At 36.6% G+C, this 27987-nt stretch overlaps 1 protein-coding gene across 7 annotated transcripts in view; it reads left to right on the forward strand.

Annotated features, from left to right (window-relative positions):
- The first annotated feature begins 5702 nt into the window (after positions 1-5702).
- The window catches only part of ICA1 (islet cell autoantigen 1), an 80247-nt gene continuing 57962 nt past the window's right edge, over positions 5703-27987 (forward strand). For 3 of the 7 annotated variants that reach the window (XM_058181532.1, XM_058181533.1, XM_058181534.1), the window contains exons 1-6: positions 5703-6180; positions 6932-6988; positions 13104-13144; positions 13754-13925; positions 23521-23593; positions 27200-27323. In XM_058181532.1, the coding sequence (XP_058037515.1) occupies positions 13128-13144; positions 13754-13925; positions 23521-23593; positions 27200-27323 (386 nt within the window). In that variant the 5' untranslated portion in view covers positions 5703-6180; positions 6932-6988; positions 13104-13127. The remainder of the gene's footprint in view (positions 6181-6931; positions 6989-13103; positions 13145-13753; positions 13926-23520; positions 23594-27199; positions 27324-27987) is intronic. The other 4 variants (XM_058181529.1, XM_058181531.1, XM_058181528.1 and 1 more) reach the window with 3 other exon arrangements.

Genomic DNA, 27987 nt, shown 5'->3' on the forward strand with positions numbered 1-27987 from the left:
CTAAAGGAATTAATATGTACAAAAAGAAAAACATTAGCTCACCTGATCTGACTATAAGATATAGAAAAAATAGTATCAATATAGAAATATATAATCGTATAAAGATTAAGAAAAAAAGAACTAAAACTTATTTATATTGTATTAAGTTCATTGCCAAGTGATTCTGATAAAATTATGAGTCAGTTAATAATTAAGAATCAAAAAGACCAGGTGCTTACTGTAATTACCATAAGTCTGAAAAATGATACATCTTTTTGTAAAATGAGAATTATATGGATTTTAATTAAATCAACACTTTAATTTCATGTTCCTCTGTACTATGCATCTCTACAAAAGAGACCATATGAAAGCAGTGACTTTTAACTTGGTTTGAATTTATTGATAGAATCCATATTATTGACACTTTGTCAGCACCTTCTAAAGAAAGCTCCATTGTGTTTCAGGTAATTAATATAGTGATGAGACCCTCTCATCATGGATTCTATATTAACTGAGATTTAAGAGACAAAAGCACTGGTCCTTGTACAGGTGGTTTCTTTATATCTCCTTATAATGGAGATTATGTTTGTTGGAGAGATATTTAGTTTGTAAAAACATAGTTTCTGAGCGCTCCAAAATTGTATTCACTTGCTATTTCAATACTATTACTATATAATTACTATTACAATACATTATGGCAATGTTTATACTGTGTTCTATACTGTATTATTACTATTCAATATGCTATTATCTATTACAATTATCTATATTCTATACTACAAACTATTACAGAGAGCCAATTTAATTTAATTTAGGCATCAGTCTAGAAACTGGAAGACCATTAGTTCTAGTCCTACATTGAGTACAAAACCAACAGGGTGACCTCAGGCTAGTCACTGTTCTCAGTCCAAGGAAGGAGGCAATGGCAAGCCACTTCCAAAAAACCTTGCCAAGAAAATTGCAGGGATTGTACAGGCAGTCTCCAAGAATCAAGGTATCTCCAAGAACTGGACAAGATTAAACAAACAAAAATCACTACCATACATTATTACTACTATGCATCAACATTGCTTTCTTAACTCTGTTCTGTCTCAAGTCCCCATCCCTCTCTTCTTTTTCCTGTTAATGGCCAGCATGTGGAGCTCTTGCATTTTTTTTAATATTATCTTTTGTCTTCCTGTACCACTGTGCTTTATTTTCCTACCTTTTGGACCATCTGCTACTTCTCAAGGAAAAATACCTTTTGTTCTCTTACTGTATCTTGTTTGCTGGTGGCGCCAAAGTCCTCTCTCACCTGTTTCAGGGTTGTAGTTTTATTGATCATTTTGCTGTGCTGATGGTGGAGGGGAGAGTGAAAGGCTCAAGTAGTAGGGAGAGAATCAGAGCACAGGTGTCTAGAATTTTGCTCTGTAATTTCTTCCACAGACTCACAGTAATTAGGTTTTTTAAATTAAATATATACTGTATTAATTCATTAAAAAATGAATTTTAATGAATTCCTTTCACCAAACTGTTTTAAGCAATATACAGATTCCTAATAAGTTCATGGCCACCTGTCCACAATCGGGATAAAAATTTCAATTGCTAAGCAAAATTATTAACTAAGCAAAGTCATTGAGTCATACCCAATTTTATTATCTTTTTTTGCCACAATTGTTAAGCAAATCACTTCAGTTATTAAGTGAATCACACAGCTATAAAGCAAATCAGGTTTCTTGTTGACTTTGTGAGAAACTGGCTGAGATCGCAAATGGCAATCACATGGCAATCTCTAGGACACTTCAATCATTGCCAGTTACCAAGTATCTGAATTTTGATCACAAAGCCATAGGGATACTGCAACTGTATAAGTGCAAGGACTGTCACAAGACACTTTTTTCAATGCCACTAACTTCAAATGGTCTCTAAACAAATGATTCTGAGAACTACAGTACCAGTACATATATATAGGTATATGTAGTAAGTTACTAGCACTAATCTATAATTATAATAATTATAATTGCTAATTCTTTGTGCTTCTTCTCATGCAAATTTCCTAGTAAAAGATACCAATTATTTCAAATAAAAGAGAAGACAAATTCAGAATGAAAAATATTACTAAGTTTCAACTTTATTGTTAGACATGTAAAGACAATAATACTATAGTATTTTGGAAGCCATAAAAAATTGCAGAGAAAGTGTTGAAGAATTTCAAATACATTTACTATATCTATTTTCAAGTATGCTTAGTAATTTTCTTATAGAATCAGTTTATTTTATCTAGATGCCTTGGAAGTGAATTACACTGATGGTAATTTTCTTGAGAAAATAAAACGCTTTTTACACTCTATTGAGAAATGTCAAAAAGTGCAATTGATGTCAGTTATAGAAATGAGAGGTAAGTATACATCTTAAGGCTTAGGGAGAAACCTTGAAACAAATTTTGGGAAGCACTTAGCTGCATGCAGAAACAATAATAGTCTAATGTACTGCAGCCTTCGAATGCTGGCTGCCAACAGTTCAGCAGTTCAAAGCTCACCGGCTCAAGATTGACTCAGCCTTCCATCCTTCTGAGGTCAGTAAAATGAGGACACAGATTGTTGGGGGCAATATGCTGACTCTGTAAACTGCTTAGAGAGGGCTTTAAAGCACTGTGAAGCAGTATATACCGATAAGTCGAAAAGCTATTGCTATTGTATGAACAGCTATAGCCAATCAATGATGGGCACAGTAAAATTAACTTTCTCTGATATATATGTCAAACAGCCATAAGATGATTAATATGTTTTGTTGCTTTTTTATTGCCACTAGGCAGATAAAATCCAAGATTGATATTTTTGACAATTGCCACTCCCCAATATGAAACACAAGAAAGGGAAAGGCGGGTATAACCCATAATTCTGGATTATGGGGCTAACACCAATTTAGCCATTGCATTGCTAGTTATTGTTTTTATTGTATTATTGAAATAAGCTGGTGCATGAGAAGTAACCTAAATGGGATATCTTGTTTGAATAGAGAATTTAAAATGATATACTGTCAGAACATAGTGATAATAGCTTAAACCATAGGAATATTTGATAGTGTCTGGTATGTCATGTATTATTTTAAGTTAACACTTTTCTTTAAAATGTTATTTTACTAAAATTTACAAAGAAAACCACTTACTTTCCACTTTTAATCCAAGTGTAACTCTACTGCTTCTTTTCCCAGATATTATTCTTAAAATATTACTTTCAGAACTGGCCTCAGAACTAGGACAAACCAGTTTGATTACAGGCAATATGTAAATACACACGGGGGAGGGGGGGGAGTAAAGGCCACAGTTACATTTTCAATGACATGCCCTGATCCAGATTCCCGTCACCCTCCCAAAAAGGCTAGGTTAGGAAAAAGAAGTAGGTGACTGTAAACACTAATGTTAATTAAATTTTAATTATTTTTAAATGGGTTTTTAAAATTGTTTTGTATATAACATTTTTCTTTCAGTCTTTTGGAAGTTGAAGCATTCTATTACTTTCCCTTTTCTTATCCTAGAACAAACTCAGTAGATGTAAATTCAGAATAAAGTAATACATCTGCTTTTAGGAAATTCTATTAGTTTGGTCTTGTCTAGAAAGTGAAAACCTGTTCATAACAACTAGAAAGAATTAGATTTCTTTAGTTTTAAAATTTGTGTTCTGAATGTAAAATAGATATGGCCTAAGGAAAAAAGTCTGCAGCAGACATGCTAAAATATCTCTAGTCAACAATATCTTCCATCAAAATTGTGTATTTAAATAATTTTATTTTGAATATTACCCTGGCATAGAACACAGCTGTATTATTTTCCTCTTAAATGAAATATATAATTGCTCTGGATAATTGCAATTGGATGGCTAAAATAAAATAGGAATCTTTCTTTACAATCTATAAATATAAAAATAAGACTAAAAGAACATTCATTCATTCATTCAGAACAAATGCCATGCAACCTTAGGCAACAGTTCAATTATCAGAACAAAATATACCTATTTTTCCTACTAATGCTTGATGATAGTGACTTATTTTCACATATACCATTGATTCAGTAGTTCAGTGAAAAGAGTTTTGAGGCCCCTTTTAGCTTCACTTGAAGTAAACAGGAGTAGAGAAAAAGAATGATCCTGAATTATGTACAAAACCCATATTATCTTGTTATATCAGAATCAGCCCATTAGATCAGTAACTGTATTTTAAATATTCTATTTTAACTGGTAATTTAAAATACCATTAAGATAGTATGTTATTTGCTAAGCACAATATTTTTTAAAAATATTACTTTCTACTTAAGGTTTACATTACTATTCAGACAGAATAAAGTAATTGTATTTAAGAAGTTTTGAGGAATAAAGGAATCAAATGTGATTCCTTGTTATGCTAATTCAAAGTGATAATGACACATCCTGTATGTAGAAGATACAATGGTATTAAAAACGTTAAATTTGGAAATTGCTTATATGAATATAAAGTATACAGAATTACTCAACTAATTATCTTGATTGAATTCTGAATCTGATTATGTGTCATCATGTCAATGTCAACTCTTAAAGATCTTTTAATTTTTCTCCAGAGCAAAAGTTCTAATTTCACGAGGCTAATTTAAATGGATATATTGTCTTTAAAAAATCATGTACAGGACAGGGAATTATATATTACAGTAAATGATAGGGGCTAACAGGTTATTCCAGTTTGATAGAAGTAATAACCTTAGTGTATACAATTAAGATTTTTATAATACAAATGCATGTAATTGGATTTCATGTCAGGGTCAAACAAAAACATAGTAACTACATTTTTATTATTAGTTGCACATATATTACTTATCAAAACTATGAAAAATTAAATAGGAATACAGAACTAATGTAATACAAGACAGGAAAGAGTGCAAAAACTGAAGTACTGGAAGTTTGGAAAATCCCGATAATGATTAGTTATTACCAGTGGTGGGATTCAAGTAATTTAACAACCGGTTCTCTGCCCTAATGATTTCTTCCAACAACCAGCTTGCCAAACTGCTCAGAAAGTTAACCACTGGTTCTCCCGAAGTGGTGCGAACTGGCTGAATCCCACCACTGGTTATTACCATATGGTATATGAAGTAAGGAACGTTCATCTACTGTAAATAAACAAGGTTGTGTCATCTTAGGAGATACTAAAATATGGAAGTGTTTACAGCAATAGCGAAGGATATAAAATTAAGATAAAAGGCAATATTTTATAGTTGCAAGGTCTTGACAAATGAGAGTAAGAACTGGAAAATGCAATCTAGCAGATCAACTCATATACCTCCAATTACACGCAATTGTGTTTTAACCCATTCAAAAGAAAGGTTCAAAAACTTGTATGATCGAGATACTTTAATAGGTATTGGTTAGGATAAACTTTTGTGTAACTTGTTTTTACTCACATTACTGGAATCCGCTTCCTTCCTCACTCCCCACAACTCAAACCAAAAAAAAAAACGGAATTACAAAACCCGTTTTGACGCCGCGATTCTGCTTCTTACAGGAAACCCTTTTCTATGGCCGAAGTCTTATGCTTTAACGGACGAAGGGGGGGGGGTAGCATGGGAAAAGATGCTGAATTCATTGGCAATCGTAGAAAGCACTTCACCTGCTTATTGCTACAGTCGTGATGTCGATGGCAAAGGAAGGAAAGCACCGTTCTCTTATTTAGAATGCTTTTTGAAGATTTTTAAAATCTTTTAAGTTTATGCAGAACGGGGGGGCGGGGGTGGTGGGGTGTTCCAAGCGTCAATGTCACCCCGCCGCCAGCCACTCTGAGGGCACAGAAAGAACAAAAGCAGGAAGCCCGGCCGCGCCAGGCATCCCAGAGCGGCGGGAAGAAGGGAAGCCCCGCTTGCTCGCCTGAGTCAGGGCGGATCGCGTCCCCAAGGCAAATAGTAGAAGGGCCTTTCGTGGGCCGAAGCTCCGCCCCACTTTGCTCAAGGCCGTTCTCCTGTCAGGCGGAGGCTTTGTGACGCTCGCCGCGCTGGAGCACCTGGAGCCACCACGGTGGCCAGCGAGCGAACGACGCGACGGCACTATACGGCAGGGAAGTCGCTGGCGTCCCGGCTGTGAGCTCTCAGAGGAAGGCAAGGAGTGACATGAGAGCTCCCCGGTGAGGAGGAGCCACCGGCATCGGAACGGGACGCGCGCAACCGCCACGGTTTATCTTCTTCCCAGCAGAACCGCGGACGAGGTAGGTACTCCGCGCGGGAGAATTTCTGGCCCAGGCCCTGCTCAGGGTCAGCCTTGGTCCCCGCGGCTGGAAAAACAGGTTCTTCCTGAGGCAGCGGTTACGGTTGTCGCCACCGCCGCAGGGCGGGGCTGCGCATGCTGGTCAGGAGCCACCTAAATAATAATCCCTGCCGCCTCAGCAGCGGTCGGGAGGTGGTGGATATCTGGTTCTTTTCTCTCCGAAGGAGGAGGAAGAAGGAGGGGGACAGGCGACTGTCCTGGTGAGAAAGACAGAGGGCGGGGTGGATGAAGAGCTTGTAATTTGGAAAGAACGAAATGAGACCCGAGCCCCAGTTTCTCCCCATCTGGGGAATAATGTGCTTCCAAAATGGCATCTCTTCTCTTTGCCAGCTCATTTCCCAAGACTCATCATTTCAAGGGATATTATCCCAGCAGGTGCATGTCCTCACCACCATCACTGGAGGGGTGGGGGATGAGGAAGGCTATTTGCTGCGCGATTTCCTGTAGTTAACTTGAACTGCTACTGTCCAGACGCCTTTTACTGTATATACGGGCTGCATTAAGAAATAATAAAAAATTGAATCTTCTTCTAAGGAGTGTACTGTTTTGAATTGAAAAATCAAAATGAGCAGCTGGGGGCTCTGGCTGGAAATACCTGGTGATTTTCTGTGGTTTGGGTTTTTTTGGGGGGAGGACCTTAACAGAAGTATTCCACTTCTTAATTACAGCATTTTGTCCTATTTTTTTCCCAGGGTCCTGTGAAGCAGTGATTGGCCCAAAGCTGAGCAAAGGCTTGAAAGCAATTTCAGGTACAGCCAGTTGGGGCATTCTAGAAATTGATATGTTTAAAGAAAACTCAAGTCAAAGCAATAATTTTTGGCTGTCCTCAGAGTACTGTAGAATCTAATGAAATGGATTCATTAGTTCACCCAAACCAATCTCATGTAAGAAGTATAAGCAATTAGTGACTGAGAAAATTTCAACTTTCCTGATACAGAGCTGTCCAGACTTGGACAACTGCATCAGTTTTTGAACACTATTCTTGTTATGTTTGTCAAATAGGAAACTGCCAAGTATAAAATCTATTGCCAAGGTAGGTGCTCTATATAGGTGTGTGCTGTTGACTTACAGGTGACAGTTCAGTATGTAAGCTGGAATGAAAACACCATCATTGTTACTTAAAGTGGGACTATCAGATGAAATATAGGACAGACTCTGGGGAGCAGGCCATCCCAAAGATTTTGTCACTTTAATTTAATTTTTCTTAAGTACAGGTAGTCCTTGATTTAGTTTAGTGGCCATTCAAAGTTACAATGACACTGAAAAAAGTCAATTTTCACACTTTTGTCCATTGCATGGTCATGTGATCAAAATTCAGACACTTGGGAACTGACTTCTATTTATGATGGTTGTAGTATCCTGAGGTCATGTGATCGCCTTTTGCAACCTTCTGACAAGCAAAGTCAGTGGGGAAGCATGTCGCTAGCATAACAACTGCAGTGAGTCACTTAACAACTATTTTCCCGAAGGCCATCACTCTGCTAAACAAATAATTCCCTCAACACTGTCAGACTATTTACTGAATCTGCACTACTATTAATCGTTTCATAGTTCCCATCACCAATCTCTTTCCACTTATGACTGTATGACTATAACTTGTTGCTGGCAATCCTTATGATTTATATTGATATATTGATCATCAATTGTGTTGTAAATGTTGTACCTTGATGAACGTATCTTTCTTTTATGTACACTGAGAGCATATGCACCAAGACAAATTCCTTGTGTGTCCAATCACACTTGGCCAATAAAATTCTATTCTATTCTATTCTATTCTATTCTATTCTATTCTATTCTATTCTATGGCAAGAAAGGTCATAAAATGCGGCAAAATTGACTTAACAAATGTCTCAGCAACATAAATTTTGGGCTCAATTGTGGTTGTAAGTTGAGGACTATCTATGTTGATGGAAGACTTAAATTACAGTGCATATAGGCAGAAAGGGTGTGTGTGTGATCCTGCTTCATCTCCCCCCCCTCCATTTTAGAGATTTTGGAAGTTGAACCCACATAGTTCGCATTAGCACAGCTCCTCTTTTAAGGCTGTGCTGACATGCAAGAACTGTGTTTAAATTATGGAGAACATGGCCATTTTGTATGTGAATGCTCTGCTAAGCACCTGCCTTTCGAAACATCAAATAGGTTGAGGAAGTGGGAACTTTGAAAGAATTGCCTGAAAAGCTTTAGCTCTGTCGTATCAGAAAATAAAATGGTCCCAGCTATAAAGACTCTGAGTTTAGAATACCCAGAAATTAGGTGCTGTCTAAATGTGTGATATAATACACTATCACTCATTCTTCTTATGATACAGATTCAGAAAATCTTAAAAAAAAATAAAACTATAAGCATTTACCAATAACTTCACTGAAACTTCCATTTTACTCAAATACATCTCTACTCAGCCTGTTGATCCTCCAGTTCCTGAGTTGGAACTATTAGTAGTTTATTTTAAAGCTGATAACCCATTTCCTACGTGTTTTGATTATTTTGTACTCCCCATTAATAATCAGGAGTCCCTTCAACTTTGCTTAATTCCTAGATTACGTTTTCTAGTAGAGTAAGGAAGATATTGGCTTTAGACACAGCATGCTCATGAGAGTAGGAGAACCTACTCTTTGATTTACATCTTCTCAGTTCACCACCTTCATCTGTAATTCCCTCCTACCTTGCCTGCCAAAAAAACGCAAATGTTGATGTGTTTAGAAAGGGGGAGAGCGTAGAGTTTGCATCGACTTTTTGATACTGTCATTATTATTTCCATAAAATGCTGCTACCATTATCAAAGCAAACTTGGCTTTTAAAAGATTTATCAGTGCAAATTTACAAAAAGATTTCACTTGACTCTTTTCTTCCTCAGCAAATGCTTCAGCCTTTTTGTTATATAGTAGTTGTTAAAAAGAAATGCACCCTTTTATTTAGTCCATGACGACTGACATCTGAAGTTATTAACCACTAGAGATCATTCTATGCATTTCTGAACTTTTGCACCTAGCTTTCTTATTATTTTAGCAATTTGCTTAATTACTGAAAGTTTACTTTGTGTGGAATAAGTATGGGCAATCCTACAACACATGGATTCAAATTTTAAACTATAAAACTATAAAACTATAAAATGTATCTTTGATCTGCTCAGATTGGACTATTTATTATATTTTCTCAGAAAAGATTAAGACGGATCCATCATGACCTTAAAATTTCTGTTTTGTGATACAGTTTGCCCCACATTATAAGAGATGTACAGGGTTTCCTGGTTTTTGTTCATTTTGAATTTTTCTTAGTTTTGCTATTCTAACTGCATTGCTCACTCGTGTTATTGAAGGGGTTCTATTTATGTAGGATTCTGAGACCAAATTAGCCTTTGTCTTGTGATCTATTATTTTAGCGCATTCTTCTTTATTCAGACCCCACCCACATTTTCTTGTGGTTGAAGGTGACAATTTTGATTTTGATTATGGATGCTAGTCTTTTATAATCAATAATTTAACAATAGTTTGTGTTCCTGTTAATTCATTTTCTTGGAGTTCCTTCTAAAAGGAACAAAAATGTTTTTTGCAGGACATTTTGATCATTAAAGAAACTTTCAAGTTGGTACTAGCTCTTCAAAGATATAGAGCACCCTATCAAGGTCCAAATTAATCTTAACAATTTGGAACATTTAAAATTTGTAAAGTCATGCAGTTCTAGGTCAAGTATATAATTATTTTCTTATATTATTTGTTATGTATTTGAAATATTGGAGGGAAATTTGGGTGGGAAAAAGCACGTTTCTGATTGGCTGGTGCCTCAGCCAAATACTATATAAGGAGGACTGTTTGCCAGTTGCTTTTGCTGGGTTCTCACAATAAACCTAAGAGTTGTTGTCATCAATGACTGTCTCCTGCCTCCTCATTGCCCGAACTTAACATTAATGGCCATATCTCCTAAATTCCTAACTTTCAATTAATTTTATCTCTATCAAAAATTCAAAATATTTCATCCAGAATATTTTTCTCTCCAAAACCTTGTCCATTCTGTGAAAACTGAATAGATAATTGCTTGTTTAACTGATCACATCTATACTTAACAATCCTAAAAGCGATATGAGTGGGTTCAAATTAACATATGGATGCTTCTTTCTTCTCTCTCTCCATTTTTTGAGGGGGGGAGAGGAAAATGACAAAGAATGGCTGTAATTTCCCCTTCCTTTAGGGAAAGGGTTTTAAAGATGTCAGTATGTCCATGACTTTTGGTGACTTTGAATTAGAGCAGATGTCAAGACATACATTTTTTCCTGCCACACTATATGCCTACCTTTTTACCAATAAGCTAGCTGGACTGTTATTTCCCCTTCCCACACTTAAAGGCCTTAGGACATCATTTCCTTGGAGCACTATTTACCTATCATGGGCTTGAATGCCATCATAGTGATACTTCACCTTTTCTCTATAATTTCTGTCATAGCTATAAATGAAAGACTTATGACTGGCTGAGAGAGAGTGACTGGCTCAAGGTCACCTACTGAGTGGGTGCCAAAGGCAGGACTAGACTCATGGTCTCTCTGTTTCTAACCTGGAGCCTTAACAACTACACCAAACTAGTTCTTCATATCTCCTAGATAAAAACATTCACTACATTTATTAAAAAACTAATCTGACAAATACATCTGACAAATAGAAATACAACATCTCCAAATAAGAAGCAATACTATTAATAATGTAATGTTAAAAAAGAAAGAACATGGGAAAAAAAGAATATATACAGGGTGTCCTTGACTTACAACCACAAATTTTATGTTGCTAAGTAAGACATTTGTTAAATACGTTTTGCCTCATTTGCAGTTGTTAAGTGAATCACTGCAATTCTTAAATTAGTAATACAGTTGTTAAATGAATCTGGTTTCCCCATTAACTTTGTCAGATGGTCACTAAAGGTGATCACATGATCCCAGGACCCTGCAACCATCTTAAATATGAACCAGTTGCCAAGCATCCAAATTTGGATCATGTGACTGGGGATGCTGCAACGACTGTTAGTGAAAAATGGTCATAAGTCACTTTTTTCAATGCCATTGTAACTTTGAACACTCACTAAACGAACTGTTGTAAATTAAGGACTACTCGTGTAACAGTATTCAAATTGCTTTTATTGTAGTATGTACACCAGAGCAGTGTGGAGATCTCTCTTTTCTGAATGGAGTCAGTCTCCTAGTAGGAACTGTTATGCAGATGGAGGTGCTTCTACAGAATAACAGAGTTGGAAGGGACTTTAGAGGTCTTCTAGTCCAATCCCTTGCTCAAGCAGAAACCCTATATTATTACAGACAAATGGTTGACCATTCTTTTCTTGTCTGATCTCTCTGCAGACTTGTTCCACTGATTAATTGTTCTGTCAGGGCATTTCTCCTTATTGCTAGGTTTCTCATTGATTTCGTTTGCATCTATTGCTTCTTATCCTGCCTTCAGGTGCTTTGATAAATAGGTTTATACCCTCTTCTTTGTGGCAGTCCCAAAGATATTAGAAAACTGATATTATGTCATCCCTTGTCCTTCTCTTCATTAAATTAAACATAGCCAATTCCTGCAACCATTCTTCATATGTTCTAGCCTTCAGTCCCCAAATCATTTTTTTCCTCTTGTCTGTAATCTTTCTAGAGTCTCAAGATCTTTTTCATATTTTGGCAACCTAAACTGATCGCCACAATATGATAATCTATAATACGATAATCTACATAATCTACACAAAGACCATACAATAATCCAAGTGTAGTCTTAACCAAGGGATTATGAAGCGTATTAACACTTCACGTTATCTTGATTCTATTCCTCTATTAATGCAGCCTAGGACTGTTGCCTTTTTTGGCAGATGCAGCACACTGCTGCCTCATATTTGATTGTCCACTGCAACTCCAAGATCCCTCTCACAGTTAAGCTATTGAGCCTGATATCCAATATCTGTGCATTTGATTTTTCTTGCCTAAATGTTCTGTTCTAGAGATAAGCAGTTTTTGCAGTCTCCCTTCCTCTCCCCCTTCCTCTCCCTCTCTCCCTCTTTCTCTTTCTGTCTCTTCCCCTCCCCCTCTCGTGGTCCACTTAGAGACCATTTTGCTGGAATGTAATGTTAAACAATAATTATCTGCATAAAATTGCTGCAACAATACAGAAGTAATTTGCCATTATTACTTTGGAAATATTTTTCATCTTCCCAATCTAGTCCCACAGCTCTGATATTTTCTGGTATTTTTCAATCAAAGTATTAAGTAGATCTAACATTGTTTAGCTTTTTGATGTCACTTAAGATCAGTCAGATGCTGTCACCAAGTTGGGTACTGGCTTTTAAAAATGTCTTAAATCTTATGTCTATAGGTAGTAATATTGGCCACCTCTGGTCTGGAGGAAGAGTGGATATTTCTGAGGAGAAATTTCCTAGCAGTTAGAACAATTAATTAATTAATTAATTAACAATTAATGGAATGGAGTGCCTCCAAGAGTTGTGGGTGCTCCAACACTGGAATTTTTAAAGAAAAGATTGGACAGCAATTTGTTTGAAATGGTGTAGTGTCTCTTGCCTAAGCAGGGAATTAGACTAGAAGACCTCCAAGGTCCCATCCACCTCTGTTATTCTATTCTGTTACGTTTAGCTTTTAATTGTTAGCTGTAGTCTTTGGCTATATAGTTTTTTTTTACAATAAATTACTGAAATTTACTAAATTAATTTAAATGCATAAATGTTACAGTTTTCTCTGCTGTGTTATATTTAACTGAATAAAAGTTAACATGATGATGTTGTTTTCACATTGTTTTTAATTTTGTTTTAAGTTTTAGCTCTACTATTTATAAGGCTGGAACTACATAATGAGAATAATCATTTATCTTTCTTAATTCATAGCATTTGAAAAATATTTAAAAAAACATGGACAGCCATAAATAGTAAGTATGTTGTGTGCTTATGTGTATGCATATATGTACAAATACTCAATACTCCTCAATTTATAGCTAGTCACTTAACAATCATTTGCAGATATGGCCTTAGAATAGGTGCTTTATGATCTGTAAAGCATTTTTGGCCATTGTAAAACATTGTCCCACTATCCCATTCTCCCTGGTGTGATGGGAGAAGGCCTGGGTCTCTCACTGTAGCCAGAAAGCCCATGCCCTGCTGCTCCGTTTAACAACCCGCATAGTTACTTAGCTATCATAACTGATCATTGTGCAAAGTGGCCATACAGCATCTGACTTAACCACTCTATGACTAAGATTCTGGGTGCAATTCTTGTCATAAGTGGAGGACAACTTGTAATTTTGTGCTACCAGCAGAGTTGCAGCTTTACTGAAATCTAATTAATATTTCAAGTAGAATCAGTGATTGGCAGGTCAGACATTGGAAGAGTAATAATATGAAGTGTTCCACAAACCAATGAAAAAATAGTATGAACCTAAGTCCAATAAATGCAAATATGGATGTAGATGTCAAATATAAATAATCTGTTACATTGTATAATTTTCATGTCTTTCTTAACTATATTATTTGCTTTCCAGCAGTTATTCAAGGGAATTTTATGATCGATATGCTCAAGGCCAAGATAAATCTGTAGTAAATAAAATGCAGCAGAAATACTGGAAAACAAAACAAACTCTAATCAAAGTCACTGGAAAAAAAGAGGATGAGCATGTAGTGGCCTCAGATGCAGATCTGGATGCTAAACTAGAAGTATGTAAGACCTAAATGTTCCATGTACCTTTCAGTTCTAGTTTTCCAATTCAGTTTCCTTTTCCCACCCTCTTCTCTTATACTTGCATTTACTGATGGAAAGGAAACATCAACAGTTATACATGAGCAGATTACTCACATGGAGGGCTTTATTTTAACTTTCTCCTACTCCCGAAGAAATGCCAATGTTAATGCTTTTTCTTTCAAAAGCATGTGAAAATTACTTTTTAAAAATATATTCAGATACAGCATAGCACAGATATATCTGGCATGTAGCAGTTATTGAGGTAATTCAGTTATTGAGACTTTTGAAACATAAAATACAATGAATTGGCTTTTTTAAAAAAAGATTGGTAATTTGACTTAGTTCCAGTTTGAGAATGACATTTTAAAAGTTTATCAACTATATATTACTTTCATCACTAAAGTAACTTTAGTGTAATATCACTGAAGTAACTGCATTTAGCACATGGCCTTAGAATAGGTGCTTTATGATCTGTAAAGCATTTTTGGCCATTGTAAAACATTGTCCCACTATCCCATTCTCCCTGGTGTGATGGGAGAAGGCCTGGGTCTCTCACTGTAGCCAGAAAGCCCATGCCCTGCTGCTCCGTTTAACAACCCGCATAGTTACTTAGCTATCATAACTGATCATTGTGCAAAGTGGCCATACAGCATCTGACTTAACCACTCTATGACTAAGATTCTGGGTGCAATTCTTGTCATAAGTGGAGGACAACTTGTAATTTTGTGCTACCAGCAGAGTTGCAGCTTTACTGAAATCTAATTAATATTTCAAGTAGAATCAGTGATTGGCAGGTCAGACATTGGAAGAGTAATAATATGAAGTGTTCCACAAACCAATGAAAAAATAGTATGAACCTAAGTCCAATAAATGCAAATATGGATGTAGATGTCAAATATAAATAATCTGTTACATTGTATAATTTTCATGTCTTTCTTAACTATATTATTTGCTTTCCAGCAGTTATTCAAGGGAATTTTATGATCGATATGCTCAAGGCCAAGATAAATCTGTAGTAAATAAAATGCAGCAGAAATACTGGAAAACAAAACAAACTCTAATCAAAGTCACTGGAAAAAAAGAGGATGAGCATGTAGTGGCCTCAGATGCAGAGCTGGATGCTAAACTAGAAGTATGTAAGACCTAAATGTTCCATGTACCTTTCAGTTCTAGTTTTCCAATTCAGTTTCCTTTTCCACCCTCTTCTCTTATACTTGCATTTACTGATGGAAAGGAAACATCAACAGTTATACATGAGCAGATTACTCACATGGAGGGCTTTATTTTAACTTTCTCCTACTCCCGAAGAAATGCCAATGTTAATGCTTTTTCTTTCAAAAGCATGTGAAAATTACTTTTTAAAAATATATTCAGATACAGCATAGCACAGATATATCTGGCATGTAGCAGTTATTGAGGTAATTCAGTTATTGAGACTTTTGAAACATAAAATACAATGAATTGGCTTTTTTAAAAAAAGATTGGTAATTTGACTTAGTTCCAGTTTGAGAATGACATTTTAAAAGTTTATCAACTATATATTACTTTCATCACTAAAGTAACTTTAGTGTAATATCACTGAAGTAACTGCATTTAGCACATGGCCTTAGAAATACCTGTTAAACACTTTGCTGTCATATTTGCTGTACAGAATGGCCTCCAAATATCGGTAAGTTGTAAACATAGTAGTATTTCAGTAACAGAAGGTATGTCATTCAGTAAGAATTTTCTGCCAAAAAACCCAAAACATTTCTGATTATCATTGTTCTGTAATAATTGATATGTGATGCTTGTGTGAATGAAGTCAAAATTTATCTGCAATAACTGAACTATACACAAGTAAGCCTAAATATTGATATAAAGGCGTATTATGAGTTCTTTATTCTAAAGTCTTTGTTCTAAAGTCATTCCTGTTAAAAATTTGCCAATTCAAAAACAAAGCATCTGAGTTTAGGAAATAAGATTGCATTGTCATGCTACAAAGTAGTTTTTTGTCACTTTGATCTCAGCACAAGAATCCCAACAATGGGAAGAAAGATATAATCAGGACTGAGGTAACTTTAAGGTTTCTTTAAAGTAATTCTATAGGACTTTGCGAATATATCTGAGTACACCAAGAAATGTCAGTAATGTTGTGCGATGTTTTCCAGGTAGAACTCTTAATTCAGAGATAAACCTCGTAATTTACTTTTTAAAATTGCAGTACTAAATTAAGCTCCCATAATCTCCCTTTAAAAGGATCCCTAGCAGCAGAGCAGTATGTGCTCATCACTCAAATTAGTCAACAGAGTTGGATAGATAATTCAGAAGACTTAGCAATTTAATGGGTTAGATAGTGGGAATGGTACAACAGAGGATGTTTGTTGCTTTACTGAAGAGTTTTTGAGAGATAGCTAGTTAGTCATTGACTTAGCAGTATATATGCCGAAGAAGATTTCATCTAGCCCATTTTATTTTATTTTTATTTTATTTATTTTGTCACACAGTATATATGAGCATAAGCATGAAATAACTAAACAATATATAAGCATGAGTATATAATAACTATATTAATTGGATATAATGAAAGAAAACAGTAGGACAGGAACGGTAGGCACGTTTGTGCTCTCATACACGCCCTTTACAGACCTCTTAGGAATGGGGTGAGGTCAATAGTAGACAGTTTTTGGTTGAAGCTTCGGGGATTTTGGGAAGATACCATAGAGTCAGGTAGTGTATTCCAAGTATTAACAACTCTGTTACTGAAGTCATATTTTCTACAATCAAGATTGGAGTGGTTAACATTAAGCTTGAATTTATTGTGTGCTTGTGTATTGTTGCAATTGAAGCTGAAGTAGTCTTCGACAGGATGGACATTGTAATAGATGATTCTATGAGTTAAACTCAGGTCATGTCGAAGGCGGCGTAGTTCTAAATTTTCTAAACCCAGGATTTCAAGTCTGGTGGCATAAGATATTTTGTTGTATTCGGAGGAGTGGAGAATTCTTCTTGTAAAATATTTCTGGACACGTTCAATTGTATTGATGTCAGAAATGTGGTGTGGGTTCCAGACAGTCGAGCTGTATTCAAGAATTGGTCTAGCAAATGTTTCATATGCTCTGGTTAGTAGTGTAGTATTTTTGGAGAAGAAGCTACGCAAGATTAGGTTTACAACTCTTAAAGCTTTTTTGCGATGTAGTTGCAGTGGGCTTTGGCACTTAGAGCATTTGAAATGAAAAGATCTTTAACAGGGTGGGGGTCATCTGTAAGGTAATGTCCATCAAGTACAAGCTTAGTGTTTAGGTTCTTTTTTCCAATATGTAAGACTGAGCATTTGCTGCTTGAGATTTGGAGTTACCAAGTTTTAGACCATTCGGATACAAAGTCAAGGTCTTTTTGAAGGGTAGTTGTATTTTTGATGGTGTTAAATAGTTTGACATCATCAGCAAAGAGAACACAATTACTTGTAGTATGGTCACAGAGATCATTAATGTTTAATATGAAGAGTGTTGGTCCAAGAACACTGCCTTGAGGAATGCCACTTTTGACAGGAACAGGATTTGATAGAGCATTGCCAATTTTGACCATTTGTTGTCTGTTTGACAGGAACGCTGTTATCCAATTGTGGAGGGGTCCTGAAATGCCATAGGATTTTAGTTTTAGGAGAAGTTTATCATGTACTACTGAGTCAAAAACTTTACAGAAGTCTATGTAAATTGCATCTATTGCTTTGCCTTGATCAAGATTTGATCAAGCACATGTTCTAAACAATCCTAATCATCATCATCATCATCCTAATAATATTTTATTTTGTCAAGCATATATAAGATAACAGGTAAAAGTATAAACATGATTATGAATACATGAAATCCTCTGCAAATTTTTCCTTATATTGTTCCAAGATAGCATGTATCCCTAAGTATATTTACGCATATGGCTAAGCCATAATGTGGTTTGTTTGCTTTTAAAATACTGTATGATGCTAGTCATAATTGTTTTTTTAAAATGATAGATCTGGTTTACTTGTTGTTTTATATTTTATTTTATGTTTCATATGCCATCTAGAGCAGGGGTCTCCAACCTTGGTCCCTTTAAGACTTATGGACAAATGAGTACAAATAAGTAACAAATGAAAGTTAATGATTAATGTTGAGTAAGAGACTGTACATTGAATATGTTGTTGAAAAATGGAAATAAAACTTTTTTTTATAAAAAAAAAAAAGATTTGTGGACTTCAACTCCCAGAGTTCCTCCGCCAGCTTTGCTAGCTGAGGGACTCTGGAAGTTGAAGTCCACAAGTCTTAAAGGGGCCAAGGTTGGAGACCCCTGATCTAGAGTCACTTTTAGGAAATGGATAATCATATAAATTAAATAGCTAGAAACAGATGCATTTATTCGTATATTGACTGAGTTCAGTACTACTGAACATAGATCACAGAAATACAAGTAGTTCTTATGACCACAATTGAACCCAGAATATAACAGGGCAGAGGAGACCTTGGGAGGCCTAGCAAGCAGAAACTGCCTGTCAGCCTTGAGGAAGATTGCCTTTCTAACTGAGCCTTGCATTGGCTGGGTGCACCTGTTAACAGCCAAACCAAAAGTGAATCCAGGCCTGGTGGGGCAGGAAAAAGGCCAGGCCTCTCGGGAGTGATGGGGGAAAGAGGAAAGGCCTACACATCTCTGGGCCTAGCCCTGAGTTGAGATTTTCAGATGTGGTGAGACAGGGAGAAGGCTCAGCCCTTTTTGAAGGGGAAGGGGTGGAAGAATAGAGAAGGCCTAGATATCTCTGAACCTAGCTGGCTGTGGATTTCTGGACCATGGCAGATGTCCACATGCCAGTAGACTTAGCAAGCCATTGTTTCCCTTCCCACAATGGGGCCAGAATTGTATTGGTAATGAGGGAGGCCCAAATTTTGATCACATGACTCTGGAAGATGCTATAAAGGTCAGAATGTCAAATAGGGTCCGTTGTTGTTGTTAGTTGCGAAGTCGTGTCCGACCCATCACGACCCCATAGACAACGATCCTCTAGGCCTTCCTGACTTCTACCATCCTCTGGAGTCCGTTTAAGCTCATGCCTACTGCTTCAGTTTCTCCCTCCAGCCATCTCGTTCTCTGATGCATGGATCTTACATTCTAGGTTCCTATGGGGAAAAAATCTTTACAGCATTGGACTTTACTTTCACCACCAGATACATCCACAGCTGAGCGTCCTTTCGGCTTTGGCCCAGTTGCTTCATTCTTTCTGGCACTACTAGTACTAGCCCTCCGTTCTTCCCCAGTAGCATATTGGATACCTTCCGACCTGAGGGGCTCATCCTCCGGCGTCATATCTTTTTTCCTTTTTGTACTGTCCATGGGGTTTTCATGGCAAAGATAGTGGAGTGGATTGCCATTTCCTTCTCCAGTGGATCATGTTCCTTCATTCAACACTATCATAATTTTTTATGGTCACAATGAATAGTATAAAAGTCAAGTATATTATTTGAATAATATGCTGGTTTTTGACCATCATAAAAATTTATTTGATTTGATTTTGATAGTTTGAATAAAAGCACAAAATACTTGTTCTTTGCACAGGGTAGATCTTATACACAATTGATGTTGAACTTTATGCTCAATTTTCTTTTTCTTTCTTTCTTTTTCTTTTTGGAATATTTTTTTATTTTTATACATCTCATTTCATGAATGGTTTGGTTACTGGGTTTCATAGATTTCAATATAAATAACCATAATATTATTCTTAATAATTACAGTCCATTTTCATTTTTAATTTTATTAACATATAGTTTCTACTGTCATCTTTCTATTCTAAACATTCTCATGATTCTACCATACTTCATATCATCTTAATATCTGTTTTTACTATTTTCTAATAAATACGTGATCTTTCCTTTTTCCATTATTCAATATTTCAATATATCAATCATAGTCTTTCTCTAAATCTTCGCTAATAATCACATTTTTATGTATAATCACATTTTTATGTATATAATATTATCTCTAGTCCTTCATTTCTTATATTCATTACATTACTACATTCCTAACATATATTCAAAAATAATTTTTATCTCTTACACCATATATAAACAATTATCCAAATTATGTGAGTCTAATATTCATACACTTTATTAAAGTACTTTCATAAAATGTTTTACTTCACACTCCTTTTTTTTTCATTCTCCTTTATCCCACTTTTTTTGCCCTCATCCAAATTTTTAATCCTCTTTTTTTTTGGAGGGTTGCCACCCATACACTTCTTTTAGATCATTTATTCCATCTAGTTTTAGATCTGTATTTTGACAATGACCTCTAGCTTTCTTCCCCCTCATCTTTTCCCCCCTTGTTATGACTACTTATTTGAATCCATTTTTCTTCCCCGCTATCTTCCCATTTCTCTCATTTCCTTTTCAGATCTTCTAAAATATTTTCCTTTTTTTCTAATCTCTTTTCACCATCAATTTTACTAATATCTTCTTGTTATCTTCTTCTTTTTGATTTCCCAATTCTGCAGTCTCCTCCTCTCTTTCAGGTATTTCCATTCTTTCCTCATTGTCCTGGTCTTTACTTGTTATTCCTTGTATTATATTTTCCAATTTTTGCTCTATATGATCCATACAGCCAGATATTTCCATTACCTCCTCAAGTTGTTCTTTTATAAAATCCTTAGTATATTGGTATGTCAGCTCCATATCATTATCTCCACTTATTTCCATTTTACAGTCAGTTCAATTTTTTTTAAAAAACATCCAGGGGTTATCCATGTCCCTTCCAATCACTTTTATTTGTAAGTTTTGTAAGTTTTGTAAGTTTGAAGTTTAAAGTAAGTTTGAAGTAGATCCTTATAATCCAAACAAAGATATTCCCATAGGTGCACAGTTCTCCTCTTAAGAGATATGGCGCTCATGATTCAGCTTGTCTTGCCCCTCTGCGTAATGCTGATAATCCAGTTTTAATTATTTTTTATTGTAAATCCAATAGGTGGGCGAGCAAAAATTAATAAAATTTGATAGGAATAAAATAAAAACAAATTCCAGATCAAATTCCAGTATTTTTTTAAATACCTTTTCAATGTCACGTTTTCACTTTGAGAGTTCAATTTTTTAACTTAGTTTTCTTTAAAAAGTTTCTCTTCTTAAATATTATGCTTTTTTTTCCTATAAATGTGCTTATTCCGCCACTAGCAAATAGTCCCAGTATGCTTCCACCTTTCTTGGGAATATTTTCAAAGGAATTATTCTTTTGTCCAGTTCACAAGTCACTCACTTTCCCTTCTGCTCATTCTTGGGTATTCAGATCGGCTTCGGTTTCATGCTCCTTGCTGTCAGCTGAAGGGGCTTTCCAGGTCAGGAAGTGGGGATGTGGCTCCTCTCTACCTGCTAGGCAGGGAGAGTTCAGCACCGGCCGCATAGGTCACGGACCAGACTTCCAATATCACCGTAAGTCCAACTGGAAGTCCTTTATTCTCAATTTTCAAGCAAGATGGAAAAGAATATCTAGTTTGCTTTTCCGTTGAGTTTAACTAACTGGAAAATATAATGGATGTTTGAATTCATCCATTATGGTTTCCCATGTCACATTCCAACTGGATATTAAGTTGAAAAAAATCCTAACAGTAAGAATAGTTCAGTAGTAAAACAAATTACATAGACAGAGGTCAGTTTCCATATGGCAGATGTAAACAAAAGGCTAAAGAGCCATGCAAGAGATGGTTTAATTGGAATTTTTTTCACTAAATAGAGGTTTGGACTTAATTATTTCTGCATCCTATATGATTCTGTGAAAACAAGGTGTTTTCCAAATCTCTCAAGAAATTTCTATCCCCATATATAAAAGCAGATTCTACATATTAATCATTGATCATTTAGTTATTGAAAAATACATAATTTAGTAAAACCTTGATGTAATGAACACATGGAGAAAAGAGGGGGTGATTAAAGTGAAATATCTGTTAAATTCAGCTGGGGCCTTTTGAGTCCATCCATCTGCAACAATATTCCTCTCATGCTGGCTCTGTGAGCCGCATCTAAAGCATACAATATATGCTTAGAAAATTTAGAACTCTGCCGCCTTCGACATGACCTGAGTTTAACTCATAGAATCATCTGTTACAATGTCTTTCCTGTTGAAGACTGCTTCAGCTTCAATCACAACAATACACAAGCACACAATAGATTTAAGCTTAATGTGAACCACTCCAATCTTGATTTTTTTTTTGTTTACATTTATATCCCGCCCTTCTCCGAAGACTCAGGGGGGCTTACAGTGTGTAAGGCAATAGTCTCATTCTATTTGTATATTTACAAAGTCAACTTATTGCCCCCCCCAACAATCTGGGTCCTCATTTTACCTACCTTATAAAGGATGGAAGGCTGAGTCAATCTTGGACCTGGTGGGACTAGAACCTGCAGTAATTGCAGGCAGCTGTTTTAATATGCAGAAAATATGACTTCAGTAACAGAGTTGTTAATGCCTGGAATGCACTACCAGATTCTGTGGTCTCTTCCCAAAATCCTCAAAGCTTTAACTAAAAACTATCTACTATTGACCTCACCCCATTCCTAAGAGGTCTGTAAGGGGTGTGCATAAGAGCACCAACGTGCCTACCGTTCGTGTCCTAATGTGCCCTTGATTGTATCCAATTTCATGTAGTTATTACATACTTACGCTTGTATATATGTTTATATATCGTATAGTTATTTCATGCTTATGTTTATATATATTGTTGTGACAAATAAATAAAATAAATAAATGCTGCTTTTATGGTTTCAAAAGCAGAATCATAGCACCTGCTCTAGCAGATGTAATCAGTAAATTATTGTGACAACCGGGGGAAGGGTATTAAAAGCCTTCTTGAAATAATGAATGCAAGACTGCCAAACCAGGTACTCTTTCTTTTATCATATCAAAAACATATATAATGTTTTTTTTTTCTGTGAAAATAATCCTAAAATGCTTCCCTAAAAACCTTCACATTTTTAGAAGCTTTATTATATAAATTTCATTGTTCTTCCCCCCACCCTTTTCTTGTGCCTTTAACTCAGTGCAACAAGAATTGCTTATCTCTGAGTTAAAGGCAACAATAGCCTTTTTTACTAAATAAGTTTTCATTATTTCTTACTAAAATTTTGCTGTGTGAAAATTTAAGACCCAAGATTTTAGATGTAAGTAATATAAAAGCTCTTTAGTGTAGCTTGTGTTAAAACATGGCTTTATTTACCTGTCCTTGAAATATGCTATCCTCTGAATTAAAATATAACTTAATGTATGTTTGTTGATTTCTGCTGCAAGAAATTAATGCTTTCAAAAGAGTATATAGTTAAAACAACTTTTTTCATTGACCTAGTAAATAAAATGAGCCTAAATGCACATGGTTTGATTACACTATCTTACATGCTATAATGTTTATCTAAGATCTATTTGTTTTTATTCCATTAGTGCAAAATACTATTTCATAGTCATAATACAAGGAAAGCCCATGATGTTTGAAAAGTGCTTGTTTAAATGCGGCATTAAGGAAAATGTCTTGTTTGTCTCTGTTCTTTCAAATAATATTTTATTTAGTTTGTATTTTATATTTATTTTTAGCTGTTCCATTCAATTCAGAGAACTTGTATGGATTTACTTAAAGCAATTGAACATTATCAAAAGAGGATTTGTTGTAAGTATCCTCAGGTATAACTCACTTTTCAGTTTAGTGCAAATTCTATGCATGTCCAGTAAAAATATACCCTATTGCGTTTAGTTAACTATGCTCCCACATATACATGCAGTCATTAATAATTTCAATATTTACCAAGATTTTAAATTGGCACTGAAACCATGAACCCGGATTTTAAAATTAAGCATACTCAATATATCACAGTATAAATAATAAACTGTCACTTCACCATGGCTCAAGAAATTGAAAAGGATACTGAAACAATCAAAGGAAATTCTAAGCATTGTGGCCAAGCCATAGTCATCTACTTTATCTGGTCCTAACAGGTTTATATGTTTGTTCCACCTAAAACAGATAGTTCTGCTGTTACATCCTCTAGATAAAAGTCATTTAGCTATTCTTATTTTTATAAGAACAATATCAATATAATTTTTACACCAAGAGTGGGGAAATGGGAGATAAGGTTGATAAATCTGACTTTTTCATAAATACAGAAAACACATAAAGGAATGTATTAATTAGAAATTGTAAAGCTATTTGAAGAGCATTTCTTTCAGAATTTTCTTTCTAAAAAAGATGGAAATAAATCACATTCTCCTATATGTAACCATATTATAAGTAACTGTTCTCTTCATCGATGATGTTAAACTATTTAACACTACCAACAATGCTGCTACCCTTCAAAAAGACCGTGACATTGTGTCGGAATGGTCAAAAATTTGGCAACTCCAAATCTCAACCAACAAATGCTCTGTCTTACACATTGGAAAAAAGAATCAGAACACTAAATACAAGGTAGATGGACATGACCTTGTAGATGACCCTCACGCTGTCAAAGACCTCAGAGTTTTCATATCAAATGATCTAAGGGCCAAAGCCCACTGGTTTGGCAATTGCCAAAAAGGCATTAAGAATTGTAAACCTAATTTTGTGTAGCTTCTTCTCCGGAAAGATTACACCACTAACCAGAGCATACAAAACATTTGCTAGACCAATTCTCAATTACAGCTCATCTGTCTGGAACCCACACTTTATATAGGACATTAATACAATTGAGTGTGTCCAGAAATATTTCACAAGAAGAGTCCTCCGCTCCTCTGATCACAACAAAATACCTTAACAAAATAACAAAATAACCGCCCGGGCGCCCTGTTTCAGGTGACCTGTTTCCTCCTTCATCAGGAGGGATGGGATGACCCCCTACAGGGACGGGCTGAGGAGTTTAATGGTTATCTATACGATAAAATCGTTCAGCTTCGGGATAGCTTGGACCAAGATTGCGATGATCCAACCGAGATGGCGGAGACACGTCTTGTTGAGGTGTTTGATTCTGTGGCTCTCGAGGATGTGGACAGGTTGCTGGGGAGGTTACATGCAACTACATGTTTACTGGACCCGTGTCCTTCCTGGCTAGTGCTGGCTGCTTAGGAAGTGACACGAGGCTGGCTCCAGGGGATTATAAATGCTTCTTTGGTGGAAGGGGTTTTCCCCGCCGCCTTGAAAGAGGCGGTGGTGAGACCTCTCCTGAAGAAGCCTTCCCTGGACCCAGCTATTTTGGGAAACTACCGTCCAGTCTCCAACCTTCGCTTTGTGGCGAAGGTTGTAGAGAGTGTGGTTGCGTGGCAGCTCCCCCGGCACCTGGAGGAAGCTGTCTATCTAGACTCGTTCCAGTCCGGCTTCCGACCCAGTTACAGCACGGAGACGGCTTTGGTCGCGTTGGTGGATGACCTCTGGAGGGTCAGGGACAGGGGTTGTTCCTCTGCCTTGGTCCTATTAGATCTCTCAGCGGCTTTTGATACCATCGACCATGGTATCCTGCTGCGCCGGTTGGAGGGATTGGGACTGGGAGGCACCGTTTATCGGTGGTTCTCCTATCTCTCCGACCGGTCGCAGACGGTGTTGACGGGGGCAGAGGTCGTCCGCGAGGCGCCTCACTTGTGAGGTACCTCAGGGGTCGATTCTCTCGCCTACCCTGTTCAACATCTATATGAAGCCGCTGGGTGAGGTCATCAGTGGTTTCAGGGTGAGTTATCATCTGTACGCTGATGATACTCAGCTGTACTTTTCCACCCCGGACCACCCCAACGAAGCGGTCGAAGTGCTGTCCCGGTGCCTGGAAGGTGTACGGGTCTGGATGGGGAGAAACAGACTCAAGCTCAATCCCTCCAAGACGGAGTGGCTGTGGATGCCGGCACCCCGGTACAGTCAACTGCATCCGCGGCTGACTGTTGGGGGCGAGTTAGTGGCCCCAAAGGAGGTGGTTCGCAACTTGGGCGTCCTCCTGGATGGACAGCTGTCCTTTGATGAACATCTGGCGGCCGTCTCCATGAGGGCCTTTTGCCAAGTCCGCTTGGTCCGCCAGTTGCGTCCCTTCCTTGACCGGGATGCCTTATGCACAGTCACTCACGCTCTAGTTACATCTCGGTTGGATTACTGCAATGCTCTCTACATGGGGCTGCCCTTGAGGTGCACCCGGAGGTTGCAGTTAGTCCAGAATGTGGCTGCGCAAGTAGTAATGGGAGCCGCTCGTGGCTCCCACGTAACACCACTGCTCCGTAGTCTGCACTGGCTTCCTGTGGTCTTTCGGGTGCGCTTCAAGATTTTGGTTACCACCTTTAAAGCGCTCCATGGCTTAGGACCCGGGTACTTACGAGACCGCCTGCTGTTACCCTATGCCTCCCATCGACCCGTACGCTCTCATAGAGAGGGTCTCCTCAGGGTGCCGTCCGCCAAACAGTGTCGGCTGGCGGCCCTCAGGGGTAGGGCCTTCTCTGTGGGAGCATCGATGCTCTGGAATGAACTCCCCCCTGGCCTACGTCAAGTGCCTGATCTTCGGACCTTCCGTCGTGAGCTAAAAACATACTTATTTACTCAAGCGGGATTGGCATAATAGTTTGATTTTAAATTGGGGTTTTATTAATATTCTTAAATATTTTAAATTTAATTTTAATTATTAGCCGTTTTTGTAATTTTGCTATGTTTTAATTTGTTTTAATTGTACATATCTTGTATTTTATTTCTGGCTGTACACCTCCCTGAGTCCTTCGGGAGAAGGGCGGTATAAAAATTTAATAAATAAAATAAATAAATAAATAAATTATGCCACCAGACTCGAAATTCTGGGTTTAGAAAATTTAGAACTACTCTGCCTTCAGCATGACCTGAGCATAACTCATAAAACCATCTGCTACAATGTCCTTCCTGTTGAAGACTACTTCAGCTTCAATCGCAACAATACATGAGCAAACAATAGATTCAAACTTAAAGTGAACCGCTCCAATCTTGAGTGTAGAAAATATGACTTCAGTAACAAAGTTGTTAATGCCTGGAATGTACTACCTGACTCTGGTCTCACCGCAAAATCCCCAAAACTTTAACCTAAGACTGTCTACTATTGACCTCACCCCATTCCTAAGAGGTCTGTAAGGGGCGTGCATAAGAGCACCAGCGTGTCTACCGTTCCTGTTCTAATGTTCCCTTTGGTTGTATTCAGTTTGTGTGTTTATTTCATGCTTATACATATATATTGTTTCGTATGTGTTTAACAAAAATAAATAAATAAATAAAATAAATACATATCTAATTACTTTAGTTTTTCATCTTTAGTTCTATCTCAGGAAGAAAATGAATTGGGAAAATTTCTCCGATCTCAGGGTTCTCAGGATAAAACAAGAGCAGGCAAGATGATGCAAGCTACCGGAAAGGCACTCTGTTTTTCTTCTCAACAAAGGTATGCTTAGCCAGATGGGCTTCTTTATTATTTATATTTCATGTTTGGAACTGATCATTAAATCTGCTTTCTACTCTTTGTTTTCTAGCAGTCCATTTTAAAAGAAATAGGAGGTGACTTATCACTTTATAACAAAATTCTTGTTTATATTTCTGCTTTAGTTTTCTCTTTTGATTTTTCTGTTCTTTGCATTATCCTTATATTCATATCCTTTCCTTTAATGCTTTTTTAAATTTTAACTCCATATCTCTAAGAGGTTTTTTTTTTTATTATTATTATTTTTATTTTTAATTTTTTTTCAACAAACAAAAAAGAAAATACATTATTACACCCTTGTGCTATACATAAAAGGAAGATTTGGGTCTTCGGATACATCCTCATGATTGCCAAAATCCACGTTCTCGAGGTACAGGTACTGAAGCGTCCAATTTTCCAAGCGCATAGTCCACAAATGGTTTCCAAGTCTTCCAGAAAATATACACACCACTTCTAATTTTAATATCACATGTCAATTTATCATTTAAGGCTAATTTCCACATTTCAGAATTCCACTCTTCTATTCTAAAAATCACATCTAATTTCCAATATCTAGCTTTTATAATTCTACCTATTATAATCATAATTCTAATCAATTCTTTTTCATATTTTGTTAATTCTATTTCCT

The sequence above is a fragment of the Ahaetulla prasina genome, chromosome 4 (genome assembly GCF_028640845.1).
Source record: "Ahaetulla prasina isolate Xishuangbanna chromosome 4, ASM2864084v1, whole genome shotgun sequence".
Classification (NCBI taxonomy): domain Eukaryota; kingdom Metazoa; phylum Chordata; class Lepidosauria; order Squamata; family Colubridae; genus Ahaetulla; species Ahaetulla prasina.